Here is a 21,827-nt window from a genome sequence, read left to right on the forward strand (position 1 = left end):
GAACAATTTACTTATGCTAAAAAGCTACTTTAATTAATATTATTGGATCCCTGAACGCATTCACACATGAACACAAACACACACATATTTACACTATCACCTTCATCCACACTCACCTTCCCACAACACACACTTACACAGACACTCACACACACACACAATCACACTATTAAGTACACTCATTATTATTAATTATAAATTATTTAAACATAATTATTGATGTACTGTATAATTCGTCAAAATAAAGTAACCTGTACTCCGTTTCTGATATCCAAGATACAGGCAATAGCCTAGTTTGGATATCACTGTACTAGCAACCCTGTAAAATAATCCTACTGTTATCACATTTAACAATGTAATGTTTGAATATTTTGGTTAATAAAGATTTTTATTATTATTATTATTATATATAATATAATAGTATGGCGGCTTAGATGTTTACACATATAAAGATGTATTTTCAAGTAATGTTGTTTTATTTCTTACCCCGATCATACCAACCAAACCAACTCATTCATTTTGTTTTAATACGTTAAATAGCCAGACATTTGACTGCATGAAATGAAAAAGTATGCCTGCCTAGATAGACTATTCGCTCTTTATCGTCCTGGATAAATTTAAATTGTAATCCTCTGGGAAGGCGGATATTCCTTTGCTACATGCTGTTAGATTGAACAAAGATGTTTGATGTCGATCTGCGACACGTAATAAATAATATTATGTTCTACGACATGATGGCTAACCAAGCGTTAGCCACCCCTAAAGACATTTCTTTTTTCACAAAAATGTAATTAGCAAACCCGAAACAACCGCTTCCCCTTAGTACGCTTATCTCTTTAAAAGTATGCAATAGGTTTTGAGGTGGGATTTTTAAATCGAGAGGCAGCTTTTTATGTAGGAACTAGCTTCCGCCCGCGACTCCGTCCGCGCGGATGTCGGTCTTCGCGTGGATGGTTTATTTCTCCATTTTGAGTAACTCTGACAATTACATCTTATAAATATATATTGGACCCAAATACGGCTAGGCCTATAATAATACGCAACGTGTGTTCGCGGTTCTACAGAACAACGTCTATGGATAAAACTGAAAAATTAAGATTAATTTTTTTCTGCGTATTTTTCCAGGATAAAAAGTATCCTATTTTACGCACAGGATAATAAGGTATAATTAAACAAAGTTTCATCGAAATCGAACCGTTAGTTTTCACGTGATGCCTGAACATACAGACAGACAGACAAAAATTTTTTTAATTACATATTTGGGTTTGGTATCGATCCAGTAACACCCCCTGCTATTTATTTTTTCAATATTTTCAATGTACAGAATTGACCCTTCTACAGATTTATTATATGTATAGTTAGATCAATACATATAATAAAATTCTAGAAAAGCGGTGTCTGTACAATGAAAATATGGAAAAAAAAATTAGCAGGTGTTATTACTAAATCGATCACAAACCCAAAACTGTAGTTAAAAAAATTTTTGTCTGTTTGTCTGTTTGTCTGTATGTTCGTGCACGCTAATCTCAGAAACGGCTTATCCGATTTAGATGCGGTTTTCACTAATATATTGGAGTAATCTTCATTTAACATTTAGTGTTTATTTCATGTCAATCGGTTCGTAAACAAAAAAGTTATGACCATTTAAGTATTCACGGCGAACATTTGCTAAGGCATTCTATTTATTGTACACTGTACAGTGTACGATATAAGTTATCTGTTACAGTTATTCCTATAAATGTCCAGGTGATCATATCGAAAGTCCCCAAGGGTGGGGGGGAGAGGGGTAAGCTGAAGTAGTAGGGGGGAAGGGGTCAAATTAGAATTATGTTTTTTCTAGGTAAATTTTATACATAAAATGTCCTTTAAATTATGTCGATTGTCGTATTATATTTTTAACTCCCGACGCAAAAAGATGGGTGATGAGTGTTTGACAACTATATGTGTATAATACATGTTTGTGCTACCGTAGCTCGCTAACAGGTAATCCGAATTTGATGCGGTTTTTTTTGTTAGGCAGCATATTTTCAGACGCTGGTTCTTAGATAAAGTGTACTTATAAAAATAGGTTCATCCATTTATTATATCTAGGTATATAGGGGTAAAAGTGAAATGAAAGTGAACGACCAAATGAAAGTAACAATAAGTCAAATTTTATCAAAATCGGTTCATCCATTTATTTGATATAGGAATAAAAGTGGTAATAAAAAAATGAATTTTGTCAAATATACTCAAGTGACATATCAAATGAAAGTGCATGACGTGTAAAGTATAATTAGACATATTTAATCAAAATCGGTTCATCCATTTATTATACCTAACTCAACTCAAACTCAAACTCAAACATTCATTTATTCAATTAGACTACTATTTAGTAGCACTTTCGAATCGTCATTACATAATTATTTTAACATTTACCACCGATTCGGAAAGCAGTGATCTAATATAATGGGTAAAAGTTACCTATATATGGGTAAAAGTGGGAATGAAAAAAACGAATATTGTCAAATATGAAAGTGCATAACGGGTGAAGTACAGTTAGTTATATTTTTATCCAATTCGGTTAATCCATTTATTAGATTACAGCGGTAAAAGTGGAAATGAACAATAATCGAATGTGGTCAAATAATATACTCAAGCGGGGCATATGAAAGGGCAAAGTGTGAATTACAATTAGTCATATTTTATCGAAATCGGTTCATCCGTTTATTACATTTAGGGGCGACAGTTGGTATAAATAAACCAAATGGAGCATCAAACGACAGGATATGACGTGTACAATGTACATATGGGTACAATTATTACGTATAGATATGGTTTACATCAAAATCGGTTCTGCCATTTACTAGGGGTGGAAAGGAAAGGGTTAAAAATCTGTGAAAGAAGAGAAGATATGGGAGCGAGAGGATAGCCACACCCTGGAAATTTTGAACTCTACTCAAAGCCACATAGGCCTGGCCCTTGGAATTTTTTTTCCTAAATATACCACTTCTTTTGCCACTGTGGTCCATTACAATTTGGGCACGGTTACGGCCCAAATCAATATGATGTAGGAATGTAATATGGAGGTACATTTGATAGTTCGGTCTCGCTCACTTGAAAATATTACATGAAAATAAGAAACAGAAGTTTAAAAATTTAAAAATTAAAAAAAAAAATCCCAAAGCAACGAAGATAAAGGAATAAATCATTTTTCAAACTTCCCGACGATCTTAAAAATTAAGTACCATTCTAAAAAAAAATATTTATAGAGGTATATAAGTATGATATTATATTATGATAATGTTGGCATGGCAGCCCCGACGACTTTGTTTTTTTTATAAATATTTAAAATGGTATTTATTTTTAAAGATCGTCGGGAAGTTTGTGAAATTATTTATTGCGTGCAGTGCGTTGGGTTTTTTTTTATTTAATTTTTATTGCACGGTCTAAACGGTTTAGTTACTACAGGCGTGAGACAGGAAAGATCTGATTTGGATTTGGTGCTGGATTTGATAAGAACTGAGTATCGATTAAGCTGATCAGTTGCTGCACGATACATTGTTAATAACATCCATACAAGGAAGGAAGAAATTTGCTCGCCTCCCCCCTGGAGCTTAAAAATAATATGACATAATGTAAAAGAAATACATAAAAAATTAATAAGGCATTTATTTTTTTTATTTTTTAGCACAGTTCTGTAATAAATTTTACTATCAGTTCTTTTAATTATTTATGGTAGTACGTGTTTACTCAATAATTAAGTTAATTAGTAACTAGTTACTATGCAGTCACTATTCCACGCGGACGAAGTCGCGGGCACAGCTAGTGTATAATATTATAACATTATTGCATCCACGCGAAGCTTAAAATGAATTTTAAGTTTTTGTCCCTATGCTAAAAAAATATTAATACATATTTTTTCGCATAATTCTTTGATGATAGTATTTATTGGTTATTTAACGTGGTTTTCTTAACGGGCACGATTAAGAAGCCTTTTATTTCCTGTAAGCTGTAACACCTACAGGAAAGATTTTATTTGTACACTAAGATTTCAGGACAGAAAATGAAATTATGTAACGCAAGGTTTTTGATAAAAACCGGCCAAGTGCGAGTCGGCCTCGCGCACGAAGGGTTCCGTCCTGTGGGGGATCCTTACAATTTTTTTTTAATTTTTGTATTTGTTGTTATAGCGGCAACGGAAATACATCATTTGTGAAAATTAAAGCTTTATATCCATCACGGTTTATGAGATACAGCCTGGAGACAGACAGACAACGAAGTCTCAGTATTAGGGTCCCGTTTTACCCTTTCAGTACGGAACCCTAAAAAATAAACAATTAAATTCTTTAAATCGCATGCGCTCCGAAGTGTATTAATGTTTTATTGGCTATAAATATATAAACGTATGTAGTGATAATTAGGTGAAACAATATCAAGACCTACATAGGATACCTAAGTGTCCAACTTTTTAGACACTGTAAAATGTGACCGCGACTTAGTTATTCCGCGTTGAAGCCGATATCAGATTCGCGTAAATCTTCATCCCTTTGGAATTACAGACTACAGTATAGGTAACTTGCGTGCTGCCTTATAATCTCCTCCAAGCTTGTGAAAGTCCTATTAAAATAAGCTCAGCCATTATAGCGTAATGATTGAACAAGAAAAGGCCGAAAATATCAGAGATATCGACATCGTAGAGAGAAATGCAATCTAATATCAGATAAATCAGTCTATAAATTGGACACTGCATTCAAAAGATACATCAATGGCCTTCAATGGCTTACATTTAAATACTTACCATACTAGTGCACCATAGATGAGCAAGGCGATGAAAAAACCTGGCAACTTACATTTTTTTTACTATTTTACCCTGGGATTACCTGAAGTGACATGTCAACAATGGGTATAATTTTTTCATTATTCTTTATGGTAGTGAGTACCTAGTTACACTTTGAATAATTATGTACCTACCTGCTCTTGAAGTTTAATATAAATGAATTTGCACTATATTAGAGTACATAACTGAACTTATGACTAGCAACAAATTCAATTTATAATGCCATTATGAAGTTTATATAGAATTAACTTTTTAAAGAGACTACAACTTAAGTTTATAATAGTTAAGATAGTAATCATTTAAGTATTTTCAAATTTTGAAAAGGATCTAGGATGATCTTCGACTTCATGGTGCAATGAAACAAAGAAATTCACATGATTTTTTAATAAATGTAACAAAATTATAATAAAGATATAAAACAATGCAAAATTCCCTGCACCAAACAACCAACACCCTGACAACCATAGTATAATAATGCATAAAAAATATTTTCACAAAATATATTCTTTCAAATATAACAAAATAACTTTTCATAAAGTCTTATTTGGAACATGGAACTAATCATATTAATTAACATTAGAGAGCAAAGCAATTCAAAACAAATCAGGAGTAGTTAAATTTATTTGAGATTCCCTTCCCAAAATATACTTCCTACTACTAATTTATTAGTCTTAAATATTTTGTCACTTTTCAATAAAATTATAAATATTTTATTCAGTAGAAGTAGAAGAACAGTAAAGAGATAAAAAAGTAGAAAAACTTTGTTTAGAGTGACTCACACAAACAGACACATCAACTATTACTTATGATCAACAAGACAAGGAGGAAGCAAGGAGGTGAAGAATTGTTGATGCATATGTTTGCGTCAGTGAGCCATTTCAAATGATTTTTATGCAGTTTTGCTTCTGTTAAAATCTGTTTTTACATAACACTTGTGACAAAGGCCAATGAAGGTAAAATATTGAGTTTTAAAATCTTATATATTGTGTCATAAAACAAATGTCTAAATTAAGATACCATCACATTTTTTAACAACTTATTTTAAACTAATTTGAAATTTATAGCGCATGAAGGGAGCCTTTAAAATAATCATAGCGATAACGTCTTTTATCTTGCAATGCTGTTATTTTACTTGCTGTATCACAATCACGACAAACTCCACAAAATATGCTGGTAACAACATGAAAAGGACTTCGGTAGTATAGATTTGGATTTTTAAGTATCTTGTTCTTTTTGTGACAGCGAACATGGAGAAATAGTTCTAGTAACATAAGTAACACACAAACAAGGCTGGGGAATATCATGAGAGTAGGTATTATGAGTAGCAGCCTGTGACTTATAGTATTTGATCCGGCCAAAATGTTTGCTTTCAAAGTTTGGAATTTTTTGGTTTTACTCATATGTCCACGTGGAAAACGAACGGGCTTCCGTTTTTTTCTCGACTCTTGAATCGAATAAATTGGTGCATCTTTAAAAACCATAGTCGGTTCTCCAGTTTCTTCATTGACAAAATAGGTGATTATTTCCCCAGTTTCCTCATCGCAACGAAATCTTTTAGATGCTGACATTGTAACGGGTTGTCTGATCTAAATGGCAAAACAATTATTATAAAATATGTAGTATTGACATTTTTGTTTATTCTAAAACTCTAAATTACCAATATAAATAAAATAAAACAATAATTCCAACAACCTACCTGGCGGGGGCAATGATTCTTAAGCGTGTAGTGGTGACAACTTTTAAAAGGCGAGAAACAATTCAAATTTTTGTAAGATTTTGTTTATACGCATCTTAACGATACGTATAAAAATAATTGAAAAAAGCAAGGAATCTTTAAAAATGATTGTACAAGTTCAGAGCAGAATACAGTGATTTCGTAAATCGTACCTAACAGATTACAGATCTTGTATATTTGTGCTTAGCTGTGGTGCTTACTGCTTATTAAAAATCACAGAGCAAATTTGACATACGTCAGGTGGAGTCTGGAGAGGCCAGAGCACAGAGTACCTACATGAATATACGGGTCACAGAGTCTCTCACGCGTCCTACTATAAAATACAGATTTAGTTACGCGCGAATAACGTGCGTAGGACGTGCGAAGGTTCTGCTGGGAGCAGCAAAGACGCCATAGACTGTGCCAAAGACCTTGCCAGAGACGAATGACGATTGACGATAGACTATTACCACAACTATAAAGGTGAGTATCGACTTCGCGCTCCAAGAGATCGAACATTGGCGCGCGCTCCAGCCGCGTGAAATGGATACCAGTTTGGAACGCGCGCCAAAATGTTCGTTGGAGCGGTCGAACGCGGAGCGGTCCGTTCCGTCGGGTGTCGGTTTTTTACCGCGCATCAATCGTGGCGCGCGCGCCAATGGAGACGGGTTTGTCGTATTTTTTGTGTTTGTTGCGCTCCGAGTAATAATTATAGATAACCAAAGTGAAGTGAAGTTTTTTATTGTGTCTTCTATCACTTCGAACTGCATATCTCTTATAAGTGTCACTCCATACTGCATTCTTTTTCGGTACAGCTCTTTTATCCACCAACGCACTTTTCGTTTCTGTTTTTTCTTTCTTATTATGCTGTGTATAATTACAAAAGCTGCTGCTGCTTGTACCGGACTAGCTTCCATGATGAACGGTCAAACACTGGAACGTTTGCCACGCGCGCCAGGCGCGCTTAGTTGATATACTTCAATTATTTGGAACGCGTTCCGCGGAACGCACTCTCGGCGCGGTCATTCATGGCGCGCGCGCCAGGAGCGCGAAGTCGATACCCAGCTTTACGGTGCGTAAAAAGAACGCTGGATGAAAGTGATGGGGTGTGTTTGCGCTTGGATCGAGTTTTGCATGTAAGCTATGTGCCGATTATTTTATTTTTGAACTAGGCTCGCGAATCGTGGCTTCGCAACTACCTATTTGTTATTCTTATACCACCTCATAACACCAAATAGACCGATAAATCGCCAATGCGCAGCTTAACCGTCAGCGTTCTTTTTACTTGACGAGACCTGTAGGTATATGGACTTTTTCAAATTTTCAGCTTTTTGGCTTTATCTAATGTAGGCACTACACAATATAGGCCAACGCATTCGCCACCGCGCTGTGGGTGGCTGTGGGTGGGCGCGGTGGGTGGCTGGCGGTACGCTTGTCAACGCGCTTGTGAGTTCATCCCTTCTACATCTCAATAAATTTAAATGTTTCCTCGTTACTGATATTATACGCCATTTCGTTAGTTTATGTGTTAATTTGCCGCAAGAAAAAATGTACACTCTTGATCGCGTGGTCAATGTGTGGATAGTTCGCCAAGCTTGCGACAAGTTTCTTTGATGTACCGACTCCGCGCGGCAAGATCGCAAGCGCTTGGCCTGTGGCCTGTGGTCTGCGGCCTGCGCACTTGCACGCATTGGCCTATGTGTGGCGGTGGCATTACTTACCTAGCTATAGATTGTGCAAAAACCCAACCTGTTAAAATAGATCAAATTTTATCAAAACAAAATATAATATAAATTATAATATACTAGATTGTAAATAGGTTACTTTTTGATAACTTATAGTACCTGTGACCTCCGTACATTCTGGCAAAGCTAGCTTCACACATATTATTCTTTGTGAGTCTGTGGCAATCATTATCTATGGTGGCAATATTGTGGCCATGTTCCGTCTGTGGTTAGTAAATTTATCACAAATTTTTAATAGGTAGTCAAATACAGAAATACTGTGGTAACTGGTACCTACGTAGAATTACTTATTACCTACATACAGCTAGAAGAGAAGCGAGGTGTACCAATAATTCAATTGTTTGATACTTATGTTGTGTCTTGAAACCTACATAGGTACTTCATAAATTTTAATATATTTATCTACTTTATTTAGTTTTATCACTATTTATGGTACCAGGGTGGCAGCAGTTAGCAGTACCTACAGATCAAGTATGTATTCTTTTTGATAAATAATGTAAAAAGAAACTATAATCTTTAAGGTGTATTTTAAGAAGATGTTTAGATAAATATGTTTGAAAACCGCATGACGATGATTTCGCGACTCAGCAACCCACCTAAATCTGCAGTAGGTAGGTAGGTATATAATATTTCCGATTACATGCATTTTTTCCTACCTCATGTAGAATTGGATATTCATGAAACATATAACAAATTTGTTTTATTTGTTTCGTTAGCCTTACAAAATAATATCGTATAAGTCCTAAACTTATATCTAAAACGGCCATAAAATTATTGGGTTTCATTATTAAAAAATATAATTTTTTTTATGAGGGTACTTATTAAAAGAACCATTACTTAGTCTGAAACAATTCAGTCTTCCTTTCCCATAAATTACATACTGTAGATGGTGACAGAATTTACAAAGAAGTATTAGGTATGTGTTTGAAATTTAAATTGTAGGTTATACTATTATGGAATCATGTTTATTGTGTTTATCACTACATACCTAGTATAAAACAAAGTTGCTTTCTCTGTCCCTATGTCCCTTTGTATGCTTAAATCTTTAAAACTACGCAACAGATTGTGATGCAGTTTTTTTAAAATAGAAAAAGTGATTCAAGAGGAAGGTTTACATATATAATTTATTATGTTTTAGACAAAGCGGGCAAAGCTGTGGGTGGTAGCTAGTTAATTATTTTATAATAATGCACCTATATATATTATATAATATGTATGTAACTATTCAGATTCGCATCCAGTAATCAATGTCAATGGTCATTTTGTGTGAATATAAGGAAGGAAATATAGTTAAGAATTGAAATACTCCCATCCTATCTATGAAGTTTAACAATTTGTGAGAGCTCCCAAATACTTTATGGTGGGACCAAGGAGAAATCAAGTGCCTTGTCTTGCATTCTGCAACCACTGAATGTTGCTTGTGATTATTATACATGTTTTGGACCCATCTGTGAAGAGTAATAAGTTTTCACTGTAGACACCTTCTTGGTACAGTGGTCAACGTAAAAGCACAGAACTATATCTTGCGGTTTTCATCTTAATATTCCTGTGGGAATATCAGTATATAAATAGCCTTTATCTCCTTGTTACATAAGTTATCTGTCAGTAAAAGTTCAGTTAAAATAAGACCAGCTATTTTGCACATTGGTCAGAATACACAAAGGAGACTATTTTTTGTGGGCCCACCAAGACTCGTTAACATATACCTATTATGAATTTTGAAGCATTGTTGTTTTACAAACGAAACTGGAATCATGAAATTGAATTAAAAAGCTTTATTTCGATATCATTCCTGCTGTAGTGCTGTCTAGAAATCAAGAACAATGGCCAACATTTAAAAAAAAACTGGAACAAAACGTTTTTATCAATAGAATGAAAATAAAACCAAAAAGCAAAAAAAACTGCCTTAAACAAATCACATTAGAATCTGTTTTTATTCCTATTTATATGGAAGAATGTGATTGATAATGATTTTAAATCCTGTAATTAATCAAATAAAACAATTCGTTTCTACTAAGCTAAAAAATCCGTGTAATGAAACGTTACATCTATTGGCTGCTTTGATAGATGTCAGTTCCTGTCGTAGTTGTAATGTTTTTATCATAAACAATGTTTTTATTTCCTGTTTTAAAATGTTATTGGTACAACTTAAGAGCATTTAATATTACAATAGAACATGAATAATAGCATAGCTGTGCAAATGTCTACCTGTATCATATTATGTATGTACTCCTAGTCATAAATCACGTACCTACCTACCTACTTAACTAACAATTTCTTATTTATAACAGTATTCCCATTCGCTAAAATCGCATAAGGTCCAGAAACTTGAGGTACACACACTTATATCACTTATTTTCTATACTATTTATAACCAAATCGGGTCTCTGTGTTTGTGGTAACTTCGCTGTTTCCGATTTCCGAGCTTGGAATCGTGACAATGTATGTGATGTTTTCTAATATTTATTTATTCATTCATTTAAATATATTGTACCCAATGATTCGAATGGGTCACACAAGACAAATCGCTCATTATCAGTTAGTTTTTATGTAGAAATGAGGTGAATGTTTGCACATCGTGATTCTAAAATCAATACCAAATCAATTAGGGTCAATGTGGGTAATTGTGAACAGGGGTGATTGGATATGACTCCGCTTATACTTTTATAACCTAAATAAATCTACTTTTAGAACGTAAATAATATTTTATTTCATAGATCTGATTCCGGTTTGTCAAATGTTTGGAAATTTATCTAACTGATAGAAAAAATCAGAAGTTAATAGAAAAAAATCTTGTTACTTGTTTACAATCACCCCTGTTGACAGTTATCCATCCTGACTGTGAATAAATAGTTGGTTAGCATGGAATGGAGGTCAGTTATTCAAAATGGTACACATTTTATTAGTAACACACTATTTGTAATATACTGAATCATAAACTTAATAAATATGTTTTTTAAATTCTGCTTTTGGGTGAATTACATTTCCTTCCGCCGGAGGCCCCAAAAGAAAACCAGATTTACTTAGGAAACTACATTTAATAATTAAAATGAAACTTTTACAACTTTTTAATGTAACTTTTACATACCTACATTTATGTAAAACGTGTACGGAGTTAAGGAATCTTTATACATTTTAATAATTATTCTAAAGATGTCTTAAAAGCTAACACAGCAAAAGCTCGCTCGCATTCCGTTCCCATGCGAACGGCGTAGTCAGCAGTTTGCTGTTAAGGGCGGGACGTAACAGGTGGATTGTTGTATCCCGTGGTTGTATCTATTTTTTTTTCTAATCAGACAGATACAATTTCAATAACATCTCAGACTGAAATGTTTTTAAAGATTTTTTATTTCTTACAGGTATAATTTGCTTCACCAAGAATTATGGACAAAGAGTAAGTTTTTCATTATCATTATTTACTACTAACTATAGTCCTTTTCACCTATGATGATTCTGTGGCACTTCATTGTGTTCCGAATTACGTATTTTATGTTTAAAAAGCAAAAATAATTTTAATGCATTATTTTTTTTTAAAGCGACATTATTACCAAAAATATAAAAATGAAACATCTTAAGCTACCAAAACAAAAACAGTATTTTTTAGTTTAATATAAGTAAAAATAAAATAAAATAACACATAAAAAATTATTTTGCGTAGGTATTAACCTACGCAATTCGTGTACATGAAATGGGACGTTGAAAAATTATAGAGTTGGAAAATCATATAATCGACGCCCATCTTGTGATCGTTTGTCAATCGCGTCAATCGTCTTACTCCAGTCAGTCAAGACAATCAATTCACAATAATATTATATCGAAAACTTTCCCAAGTTTTGGAATTTTTTTCACGATCATACAGCAAAAAAATAATTTAATTGCAATTTTAACAATGTTCCGGACTGCGGACAAGGTTGCAAAATGAGATTTATTGTCGTCCTAATGTACTATTCACTTGACCGTAGTTTGAAAACTTTTGAAATAATTGTTAAATTTTCGATTTCGGATGTCGATTCTGACTGATGTATCTGTACGAGTCCGTCAGCCTTGTATACAAGTTGCATTTTTGTATTGATACGTGGTATTATGTTATTATATTACTAATTATTGTTATTGTTCACTTTTTGTCGCTGTTGTTTGCTAAGATTCCTTGGTTAATTGTTGGCGAAATGCCGAAATAACTAATTTTGGTCCTTTATTCAAATCGATTTCATTTCCATATAAAATATTATCGATTATCGAAAACAATTGATACGATTTCAGTAAAGGCAATCTCTACACGTGTCAACAATCGATGTGTCACAGGAATCATCTTATAGTCCTTTCCACCTAAGATGATTTCTGTGACACATCGATTTTTGACACGTGTAGAGATGTCTTTACTGAAATCATATCAATTGTTTCCGATAATCGATAATATTTTATATGGAAAGGAAATCGATTTGAATAAAGTACCAAAATTAGTTTTTTCGGCATTTCGCCAACAATTAACTAAGGAAACTTAGCAAACAACAGCAACAAAAAGTCAACAATAATAATTAGTAACAATAACAGAATACCACGTAAAGTATCAATATAAAAATGCAACTTGTATACAAGGCTGATGCACTCGTACAGACGATTGACTCGATTGACAAACGATCACAAGATGGGCGCCGATTATATGATTTTCCAACTCTATGATTTTTCAACGATCCATTTCATGTACCCGAATTGCGTAGGTATTATATTTTTGTGTTCTTTTATTTTATTTTTCATTATATTAAACTAAACAATACTGTTTTTGATTTATAAGCTTAAGATATTTCAATTTCATATTTTTGGTAATAATGCCGCCATAAAATAAAAATATTATGCACTAAAATTATTTTGGCGTTTTAAACATAAAATACGTAATTCGGAACACGATGAAGTGTCACAGGAATCATCCTAGCTGAAAAGGACTATAGTTGTGCCCTGTGGTTTTACCCAGTGTTCAACTCCTTTTTTTTGTGTGGTGATTCTCAATGTTAGCCAGAAGGGCTACTACATTTTAACGCGGACGCGTGGGTGAACTGAAGGTTCACCCTGGTAGCGACAATGCGCAAGGGCGTCCCCCCTTGACGGGGATCTCGAACCTCGGCTTGGGCCGCTTGAGTGGAGGAGGCCGGAAGGGCCCTAGTCGGACGGGGCTCCACTCCTGTTGGTGATGATATATCTGGCCTCTGGCCTCTGGCCTCTGGCCTCTGGCCTACCTCGATAAATGGGCTATCTAACACTGACATCATTTTTCAATACGGACCATTAGTTCCTGAGATTAGCGCGTTCAAATAAACAAACTCTTCAGCTTTATAATATTAGTATAGATATGAGCGACATGAAATATAATAATACATGTAAGAGTACGAGTAAGAGTTTATGTCTTGTTCATGAGATTGAAGCTTACTTTGGTCTCTTTAATGGAGAAAGAATGTAGTGCATCAAAATATTGAGTATGTAAAAACACCAAATATTATATTATTAACCGAATATATCAGTTTTTATTTACTTACTAGTATTATGATGATATGTTGTTTTTCAAAATATCTTTAACTATAATTTTGGTATGATCAAAGTGATTTCAGTTTCATCCCGAAAAACATTCATTCTGAAATAAAGGAGTGAGTCTGTATTTCTTCAAATGTAAGGCTTTGATAACTTTTATATGAAGAAATATCATAGTTGCAAAGTTGTTTTTTAGTTCTTTAGATTCCTCAGATTAGTGGAAATGAGAAAGAAACTGCTGGTAATAGATGTGAAATTGTCACAAATTAAGCTTCAATCTCTAAGTTGTGTTATGGTTGTTTAATATTTAAACATTTTTAACCTGAATTTTAAATATATTTGCAAGTCGTATGATCTCTTTATGATCTATATTATTATGCTCAGGGTGCTTTTTCACCAGAAATATTCTATGAAGTTATGCAGTATGCTGCGAAAATGTAATATAGCTATGATGTAAAACTATGTGACTGTTTCCACTGATGCTATGCTATGTAGTGGTTCAAGTAAGATGCGCAGCTCGAGCTATGCGGTGTATTGACATTAGGCTCCGCGCTGGACATAATAAAAAAAAACATAATATTGAATCCATTTCCACCAGTGCTAATTTTCTACCTTTGCTTTTAAGCAAAGGTTGAAGTATGGATATCAAACGCTTCTACAGTAACGTAGCATAGCATATCTTTGGTGGATAAGCACCCTAATGCTAAAGTTTCATGATTTTTGTGATGTGAGCTACAAATGCATCCCACAACATTAGTTGATAACTTTCTTCTAACCTACATATTACTCGAGAATATACTTGTTACAATGTAACCTCTTTTTAATATATTTCTAATGGTTGCACTTGGTACTGACATTGTCAATTAATTGTTATGATTGCAAACTTGATTGCAAAGCATGTCCTAAGACAACAAAATGAGTAAACTCTATATTAATATATGTATTAAGCTCAACGCGGGAGTCACTAAAAACCACAGGCAAATAACCTTAATAATGTGTAAATGGTTAAAATTATAATATTAAGCATTAATATATTTGAATGGTTCCAGAATAGTAGAATATTCTGTGAATGGAACACCTGGAGAAAAGCTTGCGTCTTATTGTTCCGTAAGTACATACAATATTATCTTATTTGTTTCAGAACAAAGAGTGAAGTTGAAAATTCCAAGAACGGAAGCACAAATGAAGAGTGCGCCAAAAAGAAGAAAAAGAGTAAAAAACACAAGAAGCACAAGAAAGAAGTTAACGACGTTGCTAAGAAGAGACATAAAAAGAAAAAAAAGTCGAAGAAGGATAAGCGAGCGAACTCTGAGAGTGAAACTTCTCTATCTGATGTTGAAGACCTGATTAGAAAATCACGGCAATGTAAATCACAAGCAAAAGAGCCTCCAATTGAGATAATAAAATTAAGCTCTCCAAATCCTAATAATGGTACTATTAGTGCCTATACTGTAAAGTCGGGAATTAGCAGCAGAAGTACACTAAAGTTGTTTAATAAAGGCAGTAGTAGTATAGAAATAATTTCTTCCACTTCAGAGACTGAAAACTACCAAGAAGATTGTGTTAGTCCAGAGCTCACGATGATAGAAGATGATCTTAATTTAGAAGAGTTAATGCAACAAAAAGAACTTCTACAAGCGCGATTAGTAGCATATTCTTCAGATACAAGTGACGAAGAAGCGAAAAAGAAGAGGAAAAAAATCGACTATATACATATTAATGATGACGAGGTCGGGTCTACACGTCATAAACGAAGTCATAAAGAGTACGAAACAGAAAAGCGACGGAGCAGCAAACATAAATCATGCAGAGAAGAACGAGAAAAGCATAAACATAGATTGCATCGCGATCAAAGTAGCGAACACCGGAAGGATTTGGAAAGAAGGCTAGAAGATAGAGCAAATCGTGAACGCAAGGATAGAGAAAGACGTAAAATAGAAGAACGTGAACGTGAGAGAGACAGAGAAAGAGAACGAGAGAAAGAACGAGAAAGGGATAGGGAGAGGCGAAAAGAGCGTGAACGAGAAAGGGATCGCGATAGAATAAACGACAGGAAAAGGTCATCAGAACGACGGCGAAGAGACAGGGAAATCGGCCGCAGCCGTCGATCCCAGGATCGCTCGCTGTCCGTGCGCCGTGATCGCCGTTACATGGACCGGGACAGACGATCTCGAGATAGAAGTCGTGATCGCCATAGAGGACATTCACGTGATAGAGGATCAAATGGCAGAGAGAAACGAGTAAGTTAAATGTGTTGTTAATTCCCATACTAAACGACTTGAATTAAAAATCATCCACTCGGTTCGGCAGTAAATGCATCTGCGTTACATCAACGAGAAATCATGGATTTAGAGGTTAAACTCTGGTCACTATTTCAAAGACATTATTAGTGATAGCTTATTAGTGAAACTGACACATGCCAAAGCACCAACATTAAAGAACTAAGAACTGTTCTCCATCATTGCATATTAATGTTTATGATAATTTTTTTTTTTTGTAGGGCTCACCTACGGCTGTTTCCCACATCGTCCCAAGTTCAAGTGACGAAGAGCTTGATATATCTATTAATACAGATGAGGAAGAAGAAACTGAAGAACAAATAATTGAAAAGAGAAGAAAGCAACGAGAACTTCTATTACAGGTTCCCTACATTTATTTATGTTGTGATATCTTAATTTTAAATAAGCTTTGAATGTGTGCTTATGACTAAATTTAACGTGTTTTTTAGCGTTTGGGTACAAACAACAACAATGACGGGAAAAAAGAAGAAAAAATTGAGACAAATACAAAGAAGACATCAACATCTGATAGTAAACAAATTAAAGAAGGTTACTCTGTACCTATTCATAAGGAGGACTCTAACATTAATAACTCGACTGATGTCAATAAAGAAACAAAAGATCAAGGGGCGGATAATGATACATTTAAATTAGAGAAATCAACAAAAAAAAGCGATTGGGATATGTTTGCAGTTCAAGATAACTTTGATAATGTTGACGTGAGTTTTATGGTGTATCCTAATTTTCTTTTTTATAATTATATAATACATAATTTCCCCCAATATACACTATAATGAATAAATTTTTGGTATATATAATATTATAATGGTATAAAAAAATTAAATTATTAGGCCTGAGGGCCTTGTTTTTTAGTCATAGTCTTTTTGAACCTATATAAAATTTTACTAAATGACTAGGTCAATAAATACAAGATATTATATGCTACTAGCTTACCACCTGCGGCTGCGCCCGCTTTGCCTAGAACTTAATAAATTATATACCTATAATATTAAAACCTTCCTCTTGAATCACTTTATCTATTAAAAAAAACCGCATCAAAATCCGTTGCGTAGTTTTAAAGATTTAAGCATACAAAGGGACATAGGGACAGAGAAAGCGACTTTGTTTTATACTATTAGTTCAGGATACATCGCCCATTTTTGCAAGTGACTATTATCAAGCTAATTTTCCGTTTGTAGCTTTATTTTGATGAGACGCCCAATAATTTCGTGTACGAAAGTCTCGATTGTGGTAGCTAACAGAGATAACAAGGATAAACATTTTTGATTTGATGGTTCTCAAATATTTATTACTAACTGAATTTCTTTTTGTTCAATCTCAAGATAATTACCTAAATTATTCGAAAAAATATTTGTCCTACAAAATCTATGGTTTGTTCAAAGAGTCCCCCTTTTAAAAGTGTATCGATAACGAGGTCATCATAAATGATTACTAACAAGCTGATTTTTTTGTTTTCACTTAGTTAATGTTTATATAATTCAACAGACATATTGTCCTACAAATTGCGTAATAAATATTTGAGAACCATGAAATCAAAAAATTTTATCCTTGTTATCTCTGTTAGCTACCACAATCGAGAGTTTCGTACACGAAATTATTCGGTGTCTCATCAAAATAAAGTTACAAACGGAAAATCAGCTTGATAGTAGTCACTTGCAAAAATGGGCGATGTATCCTGAACTATATGTAGTGATTATGTGTAACATTTTTCGAATTTTCCTTTTAGACACCAACTGCTGGAAAACCTAGGAGTAAATTGGCTCAAGAGAATCCTTCCCTGACAGACAACTGGGATGATGCAGAGGGTTACTATAGGTAAGATAATTCTTGAAGGTTATTCTTAAGGCTCAAATATCTATCTAATCTTGTATCCCTTTATTACAATATTTTAAATCAAATTTTCAGAGTTCGAATCGGCGAAATTCTAGACAATAGGTATTCAGTTTATGGTTACACCGGCCAAGGGGTGTTCTCGAATGTGGTTCGGGCCAGAGATCAAGCACGCGGTAACACTGACGTGGCTGTAAAAATAATCAGAAACAATGAAATAATGTAAGTTTTAATTATTTACGATTTATTTACCTTTACGATCTTTAAAGAATGTTTAAATCTTTGAAAATACTTTTAATATTAAATTATACGACTCTAAGTGTATTTTTTCTTACAGGCACAAAACAGGTCTCAGAGAATTGGAAATTCTTAAGAAGTTAAATGACGCGGATCCAGATGACAAATTCCACTGCCTTCGTCTTTTCCGACACTTCTTCCATAAACGCCATTTATGTATGGTGATGGAACCACTGTCAATGAATTTAAGAGAGGTTCTTAAGAAGTACGGAAAGAATAGTGGAATACACATAAAAGCTGTCAGAAGCTATACTCAACAAATGCTATTAGCGTTAAAATTATTAAAGAAAACACGAATTTTACATGCAGGTAAATATTTAAGAAGTTTAAATTTTTTTATAATTTTTCACCAAGGGACATTTACTAAACAAAAAAATCATTTTTTTGAGCTGCTACTACGTGATTTTGTAACATCCTTTTTCATATTGTTCGCAGACATAAAACCTGACAATATCTTGGTCAACGAAAGTAAACTTTTGTTAAAGTTGTGTGACTTTGGTGCAGCTTCGCAAGTATCGGATAATGACATTACACCCTACTTGGTATCAAGATTCTACAGAGCGCCCGAAATTATATTAGGAGTACCCTATGACCATGGTATAGACATGTGGTCAACGGCTTGTACAATTTATGAGCTGTCTACGGGAAAGATTATGTTTAGCGGTAAATCAAATAATGAGATGTTGAAATACTTTATGGACCTGAAAGGCAAGATACCTAATAGAATTATTAAGAAGGGTCACTTCAAAGAACAGCATTTTGATGCCAACTTTAATTTCATGTATCATGAGTTGGATAAAATTACTGAAAGGGTAAGTTGATATAAACTCAAACATTTATTTATTCAATTAGACTTCTTCTAGAAGCACTTTTGAAACGATATGTTTTTGTAAAGATATGTTTTAAAAAAACCGCATCAAAATCTGTTGCGTAATTTGAAAGATTTAAGCATACAAAGGGACAGAGAATAGGGACTTTGTTTTATACTATGACGTAGTGATGTGCTGCTTTATTCACTTTTCGTAGATAAATAAACCAATTGCTTGCATTGCAGGAGAAAGTGGTAATAATGTCAAGTATAAAGCCAACACGAGATTTGCTCTCTGAATTGGCACCACCATTGCATCGGTTGCCGCCTGCAGAAGCTAAGAAGGTGACCCAACTGAAGGATCTCCTCGAGAGGATGCTCATGATTGACCCGACGAAGAGGGCATCTGTTAATCATTGCCTTGCTCATCCCTTTATCCAGGAAAAAATTTAAGTTTAACAAACCTCATTCACAGACAATAATTTTTATTTAATACATGTACTTTTAGTTCAGATAAATAGGTTAGTTGGGGAAGCCCGTCCGTGTCTTTAGTAAAATATGCATAAACATTTTTATAAGTGTGTTAAAATGGTAAATAAATGTTCATTGCATTGTGGTCTAAGATCCAAATATAGGTCGACCTACACCGGCGTGATAATAGAATGAGACCAATTTTATAATAAATTTAGTGTATTAAAAAATGTATTAAAAATGGGTTTACTGGGAAAATCCTAGACAGGATATTTTTTAATTAATTATTAAAAAATCTTTTATTTTCATTTTTTATTTATTGCAGTTTCGAGATAATAAAACAGCGCTGACACATTTTTTTTTTCATCATTCTATCAAGTGAAAGTAACTGATACCGACATACCTGTTTATACCTGCCAACCTAGCCGTTTGTCCTGGTAAATATTAGAAAACATTCTGTAGTCATACTTTAAGTCTATTATAATTTTTTTTATTATCTTGATACTGCAATTAATTAATTTTTTTTAATACATTTTTTAATAGACTAAATTTATTATAAAATTGGTCTCATTCTATAATCACGCCGGTGAAGGTCCACTTATTCGGATCTTCTACTATTACCAGACACGAGATAGTGTGAAATAGTTATTTATTTTTTGGTTATTCGGTTATTTAGCATAGTTTTGGGCTAAACTATACATTATAGGGCGTGGAGTTGAGAGTCGTAATTTTTTTATGGTTAGCTATTGTCCTATGGAACCTAAATCTGAAATTTCACACCGAGGAAACTTTCAGTTTTTGAGTTACGAATTTTTGAAAATTGGAAGATTACTAGGTATAGAAAGTTACTAAATCTTGTTTTTGTTACGCATATATTTTATTGTTTTGACAATGTCAACCTGACACACAGTACCTGCTTGATCATTTCAAGTACAACATTTCTAACCATTATGTAGAGTAATTTATTTTGTTTAACTTTTTACGAAAAAAAAAAACGCTCCGAACTCGAAACAAGTTAGGTTAGGTTATGATAGATTTTTTTTAAACAATCGAGCGCAGCGAGCGGACCGTCTTGAATTGTTTTAAGCCAAATTTGATACTGACAAAATAATAAATATGCGTAACAAAAACAAGATGAAGTAACTTTCTATTTCCGATTTTCAAGAATTCGTAACTCAAAGACTAAAAGTTTCCTCGGTGTGAAATTTCAGATTTAGGTTCCATAGGACAATAGCTAACCACAAAAAAATTGACGACTCTCAACTCCACGCCCTATAGTGTACAGTTTTACCTAGTTTTGTTTTTTTATTTTTATTTTTCATTGCAAGAGTGATAAATTACAAATGAATGTCACCTTGCCTTAAAAGTTAAAATTTTCTGTTTCAAGCATTTTTTCTATTACTTATTAGTTATTACTTTGTTATATTTACGTGAATATCAAATTTGATTAAGAATACTAAATAAGATGTGTAGATCAATCACATTCCTAAAGCGGTGTTTACACGGGTGACTAAAGCCGCACGATTTCCGCCGCACGGCGAAATTCGACCGTCTAAATGGTAATTCGGCTAGGCCGCAAGTGACTAAAATCGGAAGCCCCAAAGTAGACTAGCATCCGACTTTTGCCGCGCGGCGACCGGCCGCATGCGGCTGGTGACTAAAATCGATCGTGGAAATGCTCATTCGCAGGCGACCGCTTGGTCAGACTGGTTGTCTCCGTTCGCTCGCTGATCGACATTTTGATGCCAAATGAACTAGTCACCCGCGATTTTCATCGACTCGTGTAAATCGGGTAGCGATTCGGCTAGGACAGGCGCGGGCGATGCGACTGGTGACTTGCCGCACGGCTAAAATCGACCCGTGTAAACACCCCATAATCCATTGAATTACCTGCTTAGGTATTCTAACAAATGGCAGAATTCGTTATATTATAAGCAATGTTAATCCATATTTGTCAATGGTAAGTCACGTAGTGGACATAAAGCTCTTGCAAAGCCAAAAAAGGGTAGTTGTTTCAGTTACATATTGATAATATTTTTAGTAACAATTAACAAAATTGTAAAGATTAACACTGACAAGTACAGATCAACCCTAATGGTATCCTATTGATTATTATCTACTTATAAGAGTTAGATATGAATCGCAAAATTTTTGGAAGATTTAAACACTGTGCAATAATAATTACTTGTAGGTAATTATTATATTTCATTTTGTATGTTTAGCATAAAATTAAGGTAATTATAGAAGCCTCGAATGAGGAATACACCTTTGTCAAACTCTTTAAAAAATGGATATATCTAACGACAAAGTAGTTTTATTTCTA

The 21,827-nt window shown here is 33.9% G+C and overlaps 2 protein-coding genes across 2 annotated transcripts; one reads left to right on the forward strand and one right to left on the reverse strand.

Moving 5' to 3' along the window:
* Positions 1-5,188: 5,188 nt before the first annotated feature.
* LOC123705384 lies at positions 5,189-6,834 on the reverse strand. Its single transcript, XM_045654131.1, has 2 exons — positions 6,516-6,834; positions 5,189-6,405 (listed from the first exon to the last, which is right to left on the reverse strand). The coding sequence occupies exon 2, from the start codon at positions 6,385-6,387 to the stop codon at positions 5,878-5,880; it is 510 nt and encodes a 169-aa protein (XP_045510087.1). The 5' UTR covers positions 6,388-6,405; positions 6,516-6,834; the 3' UTR covers positions 5,189-5,877.
* A 1,694-nt stretch (positions 6,835-8,528) lies between these two features.
* On the forward strand, positions 8,529-21,808 carry LOC123705127 (serine/threonine-protein kinase prp4). The gene is made up of 10 exons (XM_045653764.1): positions 8,529-8,749; positions 11,638-11,672; positions 14,940-16,038; positions 16,299-16,439; positions 16,527-16,796; positions 17,825-17,913; positions 18,004-18,150; positions 18,266-18,534; positions 18,661-19,037; positions 19,280-21,808. Exons 2-10 carry the CDS (start codon positions 11,662-11,664, stop codon positions 19,484-19,486), a joined length of 2,610 nt encoding a protein of 869 aa, XP_045509720.1. The 5' UTR covers positions 8,529-8,749; positions 11,638-11,661; the 3' UTR covers positions 19,487-21,808.
* The last annotated feature ends 19 nt before the right edge of the window (positions 21,809-21,827 follow it).

This window comes from Colias croceus, chromosome Z, assembly GCF_905220415.1.
Source record: "Colias croceus chromosome Z, ilColCroc2.1".
Lineage (NCBI taxonomy): Eukaryota > Metazoa > Arthropoda > Insecta > Lepidoptera > Pieridae > Colias > Colias croceus.